At 39.7% G+C, this 13,226-nt stretch overlaps 2 protein-coding genes across 2 annotated transcripts; one reads left to right on the top strand and one right to left on the bottom strand.

Annotated features, from left to right (window-relative positions):
- Positions 1-96: 96 nt before the first annotated feature.
- Positions 97-3,825, bottom strand: atpaf2 (ATP synthase mitochondrial F1 complex assembly factor 2). Its single transcript, XM_054598927.1, has 8 exons — positions 3,468-3,825; positions 3,338-3,382; positions 3,008-3,156; positions 2,627-2,724; positions 2,092-2,172; positions 1,848-1,960; positions 1,453-1,568; positions 97-1,019 (listed from the first exon to the last, which is right to left on the bottom strand). The coding sequence occupies exons 1-8, from the start codon at positions 3,595-3,597 to the stop codon at positions 882-884; spliced, it is 870 nt and encodes a 289-aa protein (XP_054454902.1). The 5' UTR covers positions 3,598-3,825; the 3' UTR covers positions 97-881.
- Positions 3,826-4,002: 177 nt separating this feature from the next.
- On the top strand, positions 4,003-9,493 carry LOC129091347 (glucose-induced degradation protein 4 homolog). Its single transcript, XM_054598928.1, has 6 exons — positions 4,003-4,399; positions 4,833-4,892; positions 5,340-5,447; positions 5,532-5,633; positions 5,730-5,860; positions 7,715-9,493. The coding sequence occupies exons 1-6, from the start codon at positions 4,208-4,210 to the stop codon at positions 7,776-7,778; spliced, it is 657 nt and encodes a 218-aa protein (XP_054454903.1). The 5' UTR covers positions 4,003-4,207; the 3' UTR covers positions 7,779-9,493.
- Positions 9,494-13,226: the final 3,733 nt, after the last annotated feature.

Genomic DNA, 13,226 nt, shown 5'->3' with positions numbered 1-13,226 from the left:
TTATGACTGTAGCATTCATCCTGATGTATTGTACAGACATAACACAGACACGTATTGTAATAAATTCTGACAGACACCTATAAAAATATTTTTGCCTTGCTTGGATTTTAATTCACATTAATCTTTACTGTAATTTTGCTTACAAAAGGTGGAAAGGGAACAGACATGTTTTATTTCATTTCAACTGTAAAAGCAACAAGACCTTCAGCTTTGTACATGAAAATGACTACTGGATGAGGATGCAGTCTACTTTTCCACTAAAATTAAACTTTTTGCAGAAACAGAACTGTGAAGTGGAGATGATACTGATGAATTATGTGTTCAGCACTCAAATGAAAAATACATACAAACTGGATGAGGAAAATCTTAATTACATAAAAAATAATTTAAATGCACTATGTTTCACCTAATGCACCTACTGCAGTGTACCATTGATAAACACTTTACACTTTGTCTGGATAGAGTGCTGTTAGGATAGCATATGTGCTTTTCAGTTTTCAAATGTGGCACAGAGCGGAAGCAGACATGGAATTAACATTCCACCACCAAACAGACAACAACATTAGTCACTATTCTCTCGAAACCACGCACAGTGTCCAAAATATCACGGATGACTGGAAACTCGGTGAGGGGTGGCACACTTGGCAGCTGCCACATATTAACACTGCAGAAACACAGCCAATGTTTTTCCCTGGAGTGAGATGACTCTATAAACAGATCACAGACAAAGCAGCCGTCACTGCTAAGCAGAACTAACAGGATGTGTCGTTTGTCTGAATGGATAAAGAAGCATGGATGCGCCGAGTTGCTTGGTGTGTTCTCAGTTTTAGGGTACATTTGATGTGTGTTCAACGAGAGCTTTATGTTTGAGCTTATCCTTCTCAGTCCTGCATAAGTTTGCGCTTGACTGTTGAACTCTCAGAAGCGAGGTGAACAAAAAGAGCTCCAGCTGCAGTTCGTGCCCTCAGCTCATACATGTCATAGTCGTGGGCCCACTCCACGTTTCCCCAGTGCTGAATCTGTGCAGGAGCAAAAAACATGTTAGAGAATAGTAAGATTGTCTGCATGAAGAGCAGCAGGAGCTTAATTGTTACACTGAAGGCCCTACATGCAGCAGTGCAAGATAAAAAATAAAATAAAAAATCATAGCAAAGTTAGCTTCTACACTGCACTGTACATCATGTGCTACCAGTTTAGGTTTCATGAGGAATATGAGGAAAACAGAGGAGGGTGCTGTTGTTCTAGAGAAAATGAAGCAAACCGTTTTTGCAACAACACTTCCAACATGTTTTTTTTCTGCTCTTCGTTTAAGTCAATTAAAACTTTGACTGAAGAATAAAAGATTCTTTTTGCGAAAGAAGTACAGGGATTTCTTGAAAGTGTGGTTATGAGTAACACTAGCACTAACAATAACAGTTTCCCAAATAGAGGCTACCAAGCATCTTCACCTACCTGGTATTCCTCCTCCAGTCTGGAGAGAAGCACAGCCTGTTCCACAGTCAGATGTCTGTCAATCATGCCCATTGTCAGCACAACAGACTTTAGCTGGGTGATCACATACTCGAGCCCTTCACAGGAGAAACCATATTACTGTATAGATCTGTCCTACTACGATTAAAGCTTATTACAATACTGTTTATGCAAAAAAATTATAAAATCACAACTATTACACTTATTTACAATCACACACAACCCAAACAAAAACATTTCTATACATATAATCTTGTCATTAGGGTATGGATGATAGTATTTAGCACTACAGTTAAATCATCTTAATCATGGCCCTTTTCAGAAGTGCACATAATTGTTAAAAGTGCTTATCTCGGATCAGTTTGGAGATGTTTTACCTGTCAGGGACCAGAAGTTGTAAGACTTCAGGTGTTGCCGAAAAGTGTTTTTGGTTGCTTCTGGGATCTCAGGACCCAAAATACTGGACGAGGAGCCAATAGTGACATCATATCTGCAATTGAGTTGTGGAAGATAAAGACAATGAGGAAAGATTTTAACATGGTAGCTACATTTACCAGGGCTATATCGCCATACATTGCTTTAACGTGCCTTGACTATGACAAAAGCTAATGCTGCTGTTACCTGTTTTCCATCCAGTGCAGCACAGGGTCCCACTCATTCTTCTGTAGCTCAACCAAACCGTAGGGCTCATCTACTCTGTAACTACACAAAACAAACATCATTCAAATTTAAGGCCACAACTGCAAGGAAAGTCACTTTTAACAATGTCAAAAATATCTCTGCAAATAGTCAACAACATATAAATTCTAAGTCAAGAAGCTTGTCTTAATGCAGGACAGCAACTTTTCTGCAGCAATCAAGTCCAGGATAAAACAATATGATGTCTGTTGTTTCATCCTGTTCTTCTCACTGTGTTGATTTTGTCTTACAACAAAACATGGCCTTTCAATTGAAAGGGTGTCACTTCATTTATAAAATAGAAAATGTAATATCTATGATGTCTTTGTGTTTATTTTGTTAGAAATTAGCTCTGTTAACATATATGGATGTACAGAACACTGAATAAGTAATCGTTGTTATCCATGGCAACAATAAAGTCCAGTTTAGAAAAGTAAATTTCATTATGGTTAATTTAATAAGTAAATAAATAGTATACCAGACAGTGTCAGTCTCCAGGAACTTCAGGGCAGCACTGATCATTTGGTCCTTGTTACGTTGGGTGGGATTGTCCAGAGCTGTGTTGCATAGTGTACTCTGTAGGAAGAGTACCAACATTACTCTTTCAATCAGTTACATTTGTGTTAAATATCCTTTACCAGTGGACTCTCTTGTCTCCTCTCTCCTCCTGCCTGTGACCTGGGAATCAATTTCAGGCCGCCATCTTTAAGGATGTCTCAATTCCTTAAATGCATCCCGAGGAGAGAGGAGCTCCAAAGGTATTAAAACACATTAAAAACCTCTAAAGCGGTCTTAAAGACTATCAAGCAACCCTAAATTGGCCCATGGATAATACACTTTAAACCCCCTCCAATTGTACCAGGTGCATGGTGTAGAACTTGAGTGTGTCCTTTTGAGCATCCCACTCGGTCGCCACGGCGATGGCCAGGGTTTCATTTGGCACCGTGAACAGTTTCCCTCCTGGCGTTTTCAGTTTTCTTCTGTCTAGGTTTATCTCATATAAACCACCTAAATGAAAAAAATGGAAATATTAATTAAGCAGGAGAATGACAGAAAACAGCTCAAAAACATCAAACAAAACGATGTTAGATACCTTGACAGTTAAGAACACTGTTTTTCCAGTCCAAATTAACCAAACATTCACTGAACTTCCATAATCGACCTATTTCTTGTGACTTTTGACACTTACCTTCACCTTGGGATATACTGACATCTTGATAAAATCTTTTTCTTTCTGGAAACAACAGAACACATCACATCAGCAACACAAGCACATCAAGGTTAAGTTGATTTTATACATTTTTGATTATGAAGCTTACCTGCCGTGGCTGAGGAGTAACTCAGAGCAAAGCCAAATTGCTGACTTCTTGGGCACATTTTACTTGGAGAGAGGATGTTTCCAAAATGGCTTTGAAGTCTAACAAGGCTCCTCAACATAGCGGCGGTCATGTGAGGATGAAACGTTAATGTTTTTAAGAAGAGCTAGCTGACAGGCTATGCTACCTGTTTCGTTTCTGACTGCGGTACGTTATTTCATTAAACGCCTCATAAATCCTTGTTTGTACCGTAACGTTACTGGCTACCTGTTTAAAGTTTATATACCTTTATTCAGTGCTGTACATTTCTTCCTCTGCTTTCACATAGCAGCTCCTGTGACCAGAAGCACGCTTGACCTTCTGTGTTTGAAAGATAGCGGCGCAAATAGGTTTTACAGCTGGGAAGTGTAGTTTTTATGATTGCTTCTACTTACCGTAACACTGCATGAACAAACTACAGACGGATATTCCCATGAAGCCTTCCACAATTCGCACCAATGAGCGTTGAGGATGTAGGCAAGGTGAACTCTGTTGACCAATGAGAAGGGCGGATTCTGCTGCTCGAGGTCCACATACTTTTCTGGAAGCTTGGTGCCTGGTAAACTAAACTGTGGAGGTATCGGGGGGGATTTGAATGTCGGTGGACGTCTCAGTCCTCTCCCTCTTGTTCGTATACACCGCCGGAGGCCATCGCTCAGACGGCAGTTAACCACGATCGGTGTCAAGCTAGCCAAGCGGGAGCCATGCCCGTCCCCGCTGGATACGTCAGCGACTCCCCGGCCGCGGCCTTCACATCCTCGGCCTCGCTTACTCCGCCGCCGCCGATAAACACCCAGCAGCCCGGTGTTGTCACCTCACTGCTGTACAGCGGTTCCAAATTCAGGGGCCACCAGAAGAGCAAAGGGAACTCTTACGACGTGGAGGTTGTTTTGCAGGTAGGGGTATGAAACGTGTCATTTACTATTTAGGCCAGCTGTCAGGGGCATTTGATGATCTGTCAAACGGGCGGTGTGATGATTGACAGCTGGTAAACCAATGAGCCCTGGCCTGTGGTTGAGTAACTCGCCTAGCTAGATGTGGATATAGCAGTGCCATCGACTCTTTACTATCAACACTTTTCAACCATAAAGAGACATGTTATGCCAATGTCAAATGAATAGAGGTTCGATAAGTTTGCCATCTGCATTTGTTGAAAGAGTTTTAAAAACCTGCATGTTTATGGCTGTTTTGTGTGAGAGGATATTAGTTATGTAATGCAATCCTTTTTATTTGATTTGACTGCCACTGTATTTCATTTGCCTGTCTATGAAACTACAAATATGAAGTAAATGTCCACATTCTCTGTTGTGTCTTGTGTTCTATTTAAAGCATGTCACCATGGAGGATTCCTACTTGTGTGGCTACCTGAAGATAAAAGGACTGACTGAGGTGAGAGGAGTATTTCTTTTTGTTAAGCCACAAACATAAATAATTTATGCTGGCTGTGGCAACTACTCATTTGCGATCTTTTCAAAAGATGGGTATAGTCTAGTTCATTTTCTTGTTTACATCATAGAGACTGTCAGGTTAGGCTACTAAAGATTCAACTTTCATTCTGTACAAAACTGTATATCATTCACAAGTTACAGTATCATACAAATCCCACAATATGACTACAGTGATTGAAGATTAACATGATAAACAGTGATTATCAGTCCAAGTCACTTTCTTCCCTATAATTTGTTTAGGGATGAAACATTATACCGACAGACTTTAGAATAGGCATGACATACTTTCACTTACAGGGGAGAATAAAAGACAAAACGGAGTGCATAAGATTGGCAGTACCAGAAAAAAAAATAACATCCCAGTTTTCTGTTGCATTCACTTTCACAGGAATACCCAACTCTGACCACGTTCTTCGCCGGAGAGATCATTAGCAGGAAGCGGCCGTTTCTCACGCGGAAATGGGACGCAGATGAGGATGTGGATCGTAAGCACTGGGTAAGGCGAAAGCTCCATTCATAATCTACGCAAGTGCTCTACAGCAGGCTGGTTTACAGTGACATAATCCTTCTTTGTGATAAGGGCAAGTTCCAGGCTTTCTTCCAGTATGCCAAGACATTCAACTCGGATGATTTCGACTATGAGGATCTGAAGAACTCTGACTATATTTTCATGAGGTGGAAGGTAAGGTACTGCCTAAATTGAGCGTGACCATATGTCGTAGTAAGTCACCTCTGAACTGCAGCTGCTGCTATTTCTCCCCCCCGTCCGTCCCTGCAGGAGCAGTTCCTGGTCCCCGACCACACAATAAAAGACATCAGCGGAGCTTCCTTTGCTGGATTCTACTACATATGCTTCCAGAAATCCACAGCAACGATCGAGGGCTACTACTATCACAGGAGCTCTGAATGGTAACGCAACGCAACACTGGTCACTGTGAGGTGAAGCAGAGTAATTTTACGAAAAAGCAGTTGCTTGTTGCTGAAAGGTTGCTGGATCAAACCCCAGGCCAGCTGGAAAATGTGGTTGGGGAAAGTCCTTAACAGAGAAAATGTCCAGCTTTCTGCAGGGTTTTGTCAAGGTGCCCTTAATTCTAAATTTCCCCATGCTCTGATGTTTGGTAGATGATGAATGTGGCCTTTCGAACAGCTCCAAGTTAGACTGTGTAACCTTTTATGGATGAAGCAGAACAATCTGACCCTAAATATGTATTGCATTTGATTAATATGGTTGTCAGGTCTGGTTTTAAGCAATCTGAAGCCTGCTAGTACTTTAGCGTTTTTATTTTCATTTGACATTCTTTGGCATTTCTTTCAAGGCCCTCTGCACATAATGGTTTGGCTATTGTTACAAAAACCCTCCATTCAGTATTTTTTAATCCCTTCTCCGTCCAATACTTGGAAGCAGTTTTGTTTCCCTCTTGGTTTTTAAAAGTGGTAAATTATTAACAGGCAGTGCATGTGTCATTCCTGCTATAACACTGACATTTAGCACTATTGTGAGGACTGATATCAGTATCAACTTCAATGGGAATGTTTTTATGTGCTAATAAATGGCTTGTCTAAAGCATAAGCTCTGGGGTGAACTCAGCAAACCACACATGAAGTAATGGATGAATATGAGCATCAGTCCAGCCTGTGGTTTGCCCTCAATTCATTTTGTTCCTCAAGTATAATTGACTATTGGCTTTCAGATGTCAACATCCATCTTTTTATTCTAGTAAGGCCTTTCATTTCGGAGTTGTTTTTGACGAACTGGACTGCAGTTGGATCGGACGATTCAAGAAAAGTCAATTTATTCAGATATCAAATTTTCAAGCAGTGAGTGCCTGATATTGTTTTCACCTGGCCCAGATGAACAAAGTTGAAGGAGTAAATGCTTCAGACTTTTTAATTAACTTCAAACATGATGGATGTGAACATGGCCAGGTTTATTTTTTTGGTGGTAAAATAAAAAGTTAATGGCGTATTCTACTTTTTTAAGAAGTAAAGTTCAGTTCTGGTTGTTTTGGCGACACCTCTGGTTAGCACATGTGCGGTTTAATTCTACAGCAAACAATCCTCCAGCTGCAGAAAGAAAAATGAAGGCCATCTGGTATATCTGTTTACTGTGCAGCCAAACAAACTCTCGTAGTTTTAATGAATATGTCAGTCAGTAGTCTGCCTTTTACCATTGCGCTGTAAACGAAAGCGATCTGATTTCATGCTGCACAGTAAGTATTTTTTACACAACAGCAGGGCACAGAGTTGGAGGTGTGCAGCCTGTCACCTGCAGCTCTTCATCTAACAACTCTTTGCAAAAAAAAACAAAAACTGAAAGGGGCCGTTTTGTTTTTTAAAGCTTATTTGATGAACGATAACAAATACATGGTGTTTTATTGTGGCTTTTTCACTATAAAAGCCCCGCCGTGATTCAACAGTTGAATGCTCTTAATGCTTTAATAAGGTGTTAAGAGAGCGAACAGTAACCAGTAGTCTAAATTAAATCAAACTACATGCATCTCGTATAGTGAAGGGAGTTTAAATCCAGTAGAGGAGTGGCGGAGTCGGCCACTAACAATTATAACTTTGATACAGGAAGGAAATAGCTGAATGGCCGATGCTGAAAAATGCTGAATATATAAAGTATAACATTTTAAGGATTATTCTTTTAAACATAATAAACCACCACAAACTATTTGGACTTTTTGAGAAATGCTTTGTCTCAAAGCTGCATACAGGCTTATGCTATGCACCTCTAACATATACTGTGTTGTTACGCTGCAGGTACCAGTCTCTAAACCTCACCCACGTTCCCGAGCACAGTGCAGCCATCTATGAGTTCCGGTGACCCCGGCTGGCATCGTGGATCTTTTCTTGATGGACAGAGACTTGAGGCAAAGCAGAGGTCTGCAGATGCTACCGAGAATGAAAAAGGAGAACGACCAGGGATGAGAATTTGGGAATTTGGAGCAAAGCAAACTCATACATGTTCCCAATAAGTGGAAAGACAGTGGATCGACCAGTGGACGGGATATCGGACAAATGAATGTATTGATGAGACAAGAAGAACGGAACAAAGAGCAGTTGTGCTCCCTGGCTGGAGCTTGTAAACTAAAAACCAGCAGCAGAGACTGGGCCTGGCTCATATAGTATACCCCTTTTTTCTTCTTGAGTTTTAACTTCTGGTTTTAAAAACGCTTAGCGCAGTATCTCGAGACACTTTGTAAACTGAGTAGGGAATTCCCCTTCTTGTTTTGCAACTAGAAACGTCTCCAGCTTTCATCCAGCCAATGCCAAGTAAGCAGCATAAACACATTTGACTACTGTTGGACAAGGATTCCTCTGAGGGGTCTGCTCTACACGATCTCTAAAGAAGTAAACCACCAAGTCTGTGAGGAAGAAAAGCACGAGAGTAGTTTGGGTTCATGATTAATTGGAGCTTTAATCAGCCCATAAGCTAGAATGGCAGTATTTTTTGAGCTAAGCTGGGTCTTTGTTGGCCTGCCAAGGGGATATTTTGTTATTTTACTCTAAATGATGGATTCAGAGTGGCACTTTTAAAGGCTGCAATGTGAGTAACAAGCAAAACGAGCTTCACCCCCCCGTGTTCATCCACCTGCTGGGAGATTATTATCAACATGTGATTGCTGTGGATCTTGTTCTATTGCGTTACATTTGCACAAAGATGGACTATATGTTACTAATGCTTGCAGTCAGGATTTACACTCACGTGCCCTAGTACACTATGTGGCAGGACAACCTCTTTAACTAGGTTTTAAGGGTTTGACTGCATGGGGAGTTCAGAGCCAAAACAATCACATAAAAGTATTCAAAAAAAAGTATTTTTACTTTGCACTCTGCATTAAACAAAGACCTTTTTATTCCCACATTTGTCATTTTAAATGAAGATCCCCCTCTATTCCTACATTTCTGTCACCTCGACTATGCAACACTTTCAACATAGCACTATATAAACATTAAACCTGCAGTTTTCAGAGACAAAATTTATTCTATCCTCATAGTATATGAAAAAAAAAGAATCTATCTTCATGAAAGGAAATATTTTTGTTAAATGCCAATGAAAACACTCCCTGATCATGTTCCCTTCCCACGTGATGGTGCCATCTTTCTAAAGCTTATCAGAGTTGTATTATAACAGTGTGTTTTTTTTTTTTTGAGAATTTGATTGACGGTGTGACTGTAAAGAATGGATTTTAAAAAATCATATCAAAATACCTTTCACTGTGTCTTGCTTGTTTGACCAATATACTACATCATTTTTTTATGTGATTAAATCATAACACACCCTCAAGTTAATTATTATTACTCATTTTAAAGTCTAAAACAAACTGCATTGTATACAGATAAATAACAATTCAAAGTATTTGTCAACACTGTTAAACAAATTATTTCCTCAATTAATAAAATGGATTGTGTACTTGAATGTAAAAAGAAGAGTCATGATGCTGCCCTGGTTGAACATTTGAATAGGAACACTTTTAACCCTGCACTGTCCTCTGGTGTGCTAAACATTTCACACACTCTTTGTTGTTTTAGCATGAAGTTGACGCAATAAAAATATGACACAATGCTAATGTGCTCATGTCAAGCAAGTATAAAGTTTATCATGCTCACCATCTCGGTTTAGCATTTTGCATGCTAAAATTTGCTCATTAGCACTAAACACAAAGTACATCTGAGGCTGATGGGAAGGCCATTAATTTATCTTGTTATGTTGTAAACAAAATTTTTGACAGATTCCATTTACATTACAGTCATTTAGCAGACGCTTTTATCCAAAGCGACTTACAATCAGTAGTATATTACATATCATTCACCCATTCACACACTGATGACAGGCTACCATGCATCAGACTCTAACTAACATTCATGCAACATCCAGTCACTCCCGAAGGCAAGCCTTCAGCAGCAACTTGGGGTTAAGTGTCTTGCCCAAGGACACATCGACTGCCGAAGCCGGGTATCGAACCACTGATCCTTTGAATGGAGAACTACCTTGCTCTCCACTACGCCACAGCCGCCCCCATTTATTGATTGTGCTAGATGAAAAGTCAGTGGTTTAGTTAGTAGGCGTACAATTCATCCTGAAGGGGTAATGAATGTATGTGGCAGATTTCATGGCAATTCATCCAATAGTTATTGTGACATTTTACTCAAAACTACAAAAGTATACCACATGGTGGCACCAGAGGATAAGGCAAGCACAATCATTTTGTGCCAATCCATCAAGTAGATGTTGAGATATTGAACAGCCAAAGTGAAACGTTTGACAGCCTGGTGGCGCCAGAGGAAAAACCAAGGGATCACCAAAGTTAGTGAGGATTCATTCTTTGGGTACCATTCATATATTTGGACTACATATAATGGATTTGCAATCCATATAATAGTTGTAGATTTAACCCTGTATCTGCCATAACCACGGTTTGGCCAACTAATAGCCCCGTTTTCTTCCATAGTATTACTTTTGGCAGAGAGACAGCCACTTCCTTGCCACTAGTGTTACAAGCAATAGACAACAATGAAGAGAAAGGAACATCTTGGGATAAGTAAAGTATTTCTGTAAAAGCCGTTGCAGACTATGTCTGATGTGTCCACAATATCAATTTAATGCCAATGTATACATTTACTCAAGTACTGTACTTATGTACAATTTTAAAGAACTTTACTTAAGTATTTACCTTCTGCAATAGCTGCCATATTTTATGAATGTATTGAACGTTTAACACTGTTGGTTTGTAGCCTTGCAAGCAGCATGGCACTAGGGACGGCACTGTCCATTTGTCAGTTGCTCTTCAACCACTTTGGTCCAGACTGAAATATCTCAATAACTATTGGATGGATACGAGTGAGTTTTGTACAAACATTCATTGTTCCCAGATGATGAACCCTGATACCTTTGGTGATCTTCTAACTTTTGTAGTGCCACCCTATTGACATTTGTAGTTCTGAGTGAAATGTTTCAACTACGATTAAAATAATTTAAATTGTATTTAAATTTGGTCATCATGTTCCCCTTTAGGATGAATGGAATTTGGGATCCTTTCACTTTTCATATTGCGGCCTTATCAAGTCACATTTTAGTGTTAATTAGCAAAAGTTAGCATGGTAACATGCTAAGCCAAGATGGGAAATATGCTAAACATAATGACGTGCAACAAAAGTCCCCAGCCGGAATCAAACTGGCAACGTTACAGCCCATACAAAACATGGCTATCATTGGTCTTTACTGGTAGAACATCCAGTACAATGTTAAACATCTACCATATACAGGAACAGTATGTGCTAACCATTCAGCTTCTTCCCCAGCAATTCTTTCCCATTATACAGGTTACATAATTTCCAGTTCCCCTCCTAGTACCAAGTTCAATCGAGGAAACCAATTTGTCTTGTACTTAAAGTTCCAGAAGAGCAGGTAAATCCACATGTGGAAGTAAGGACATTTGTGTGAATTGCACACATGAGTTAATTGCACACCAAAGAAAGCAACTCAGATTTTCTTTGTGACATCATGCAAGCCTATTTGCGTAAATCTTCAGCACAGCTTTTTAATGCACAGCAGGGTGGATGCCAAACCAAATGAATGTGCTGACAGTGATGAGTTGGGTGTAGTCATATCAAATTAGTTTATTTGAATTATTTGTGACATTGCACACAAAAGAAAGAATATGATTGAGAGGTTGTACAGCACACAAAAAATTGCTTGCCAGAAGAGTATACGTGCAGATGTTTAATTAAAATTGTCTTTCACCAGAGGATAGGAATGTGACAAAGATATAACAAAGTAAATAAGATTTAAAAAAAGAATAAAACAAACGTATCAAGATAACATCTACAGTTACTGTGAGTTAGTGGAGCCTATTATATTTTGTGTGACTCACATTGCCGAGAGGGCGTATCACAGTGCAGAATTTCTTTATCCTGGGTGTTGTTGTGCATGTGTGTTTAGATCTCTGTCATTCTGATTTCCTGGCACTGACTATAGAGTTTCAGTGACTGATTTCTTCAAAGTTGCACAACTCCTTCCTTCTACTTGTGATAACACTTCTCAGAAGCTGCACACCCTTCTGGACACCCTTCAACCATGCCCACTATTGAGACTTGTCTTGACCAAACACTTCACCTTACTGGCATTGATTAACTGCTTTCTCACTCTGTTGCACGTTTAGTGCCACGTCTGCAGCTTCCTTGTGATAGACAGTCAGGCTTAATAACCTTGCTTTTTTTAGAATCACACACATGTAATCTAATCAGCATTTCCTTGACAAGAGGCAAACTGTGTGCCAAAACAGATTCTCTTCTGATATGCCTGCGTTTCTTTGATCACAGATTGCGGCATGTTTTTTTTTTTAAAGCATGCTACTACTGCAAAATCTGTCCTGTCCAGCATCAATTCCTGTTTTTTTTATTGGGGGGGGGGGGGGGGGGTTTGGTCCTACAAAGGTAAACACCTGAAAGCACACCAAATTGTTCAGTGCTTAATGTCTGTGCTTTTGAAATCACATATGAAGTTCTCAGTTTTTTCAAAAAAGATCGATTAACAATCTTGATTCATCTCATGCGGTGCTTTAACCCCCTTAAGAATTTGGTAATGTTTGCCAGGGGCTGTGCAGAAAGCCATGAAGTGTGTTTCATGTCACGTACTCATCTGTTTGGTTTGCAGTTAACGGAGTTGCTGAGTTAGCAAGAATTACGTGTCCATGTATAAACAAACACACAACACAAGTTACTTCTTTCCTTGTAATAAAAAGTGTAAAAAAACGCTTTTTGCCTCTTCCTCCTTGTTTGTGATTAAAGTCACGCTTAATTAGAACGGTCAAAGGTTAGGAAAGTTTGAAGGAGTGAATTTTGCAAGATGTTAACATCCATTTTTGTGTCAATGCCCAGCAGCGATACAGGGAAATTAAGTCTATGAGCCATGCACCTGGAAAGTTTCTGCCATTTCCATTGTCAGTCTCAAGGCAACCCAAACAAAGAAGTGATTGTGAAGTGAGTCCAAATCAAACAAAATGATGCTCTGTGTCTGGGGGGCTTTTTGGAAAATTATGGTGAACAAATCTTGTGGGTTTTTTTCTTAGATAGGAAGCTAGGTATTTTTTGGCAGACAGAGCTATTAATCCCAATGACTGGCACACAGACACCCGCTGCATAGCTGAACTCTGAACCGACCTTCACAAAAAGTGTCTTATTTCTTTGAGGTCTCAGAGCAAAGAGTGTTATATGTGCTAAACCAAGACTGTAGATTTTAGAAAACTTATTATAAAATAATTATTGTTTT

Source organism: Anoplopoma fimbria, chromosome 5, assembly GCF_027596085.1.
Source record: "Anoplopoma fimbria isolate UVic2021 breed Golden Eagle Sablefish chromosome 5, Afim_UVic_2022, whole genome shotgun sequence".
Classification (NCBI taxonomy): Eukaryota; Metazoa; Chordata; class Actinopteri; order Perciformes; family Anoplopomatidae; genus Anoplopoma; species Anoplopoma fimbria.
Note: the sequence above shows the minus strand (reverse complement) of the source record. Positions and strands in the feature narration are given on the sequence as shown.

Bases quoted from the DNA above. Each gene is read 5' to 3' on its own strand.
- LOC129091347 (XM_054598928.1), top strand. From the start codon at position 4,208: ATGCCCGTCCCCGCTGGATACGTCAGCGACTCCCCGGCCGCGGCCTTC. The intron at 4,400-4,832 runs GTAGGGGTATGA...TTCTATTTAAAG, and splicing joins ACGTGGAGGTTGTTTTGCAG to CATGTCACCATGGAGGATTC. The intron at 5,634-5,729 runs GTAAGGTACTGC...CCGTCCCTGCAG, and splicing joins ATATTTTCATGAGGTGGAAG to GAGCAGTTCCTGGTCCCCGA.
- atpaf2 (XM_054598927.1), bottom strand. From the start codon at position 3,597: ATGACCGCCGCTATGTTGAGGAGCCTTGTTAGACTTCAAAGCCATTTT. The intron at 2,725-3,007 runs GTACAATTGGAG...CTCTTCCTACAG, and splicing joins AGTTCTACACCATGCACCTG to AGTACACTATGCAACACAGC. The intron at 1,569-1,847 runs GTAAAACATCTC...TCTCCTGTGAAG, and splicing joins CAACTTCTGGTCCCTGACAG to GGCTCGAGTATGTGATCACC.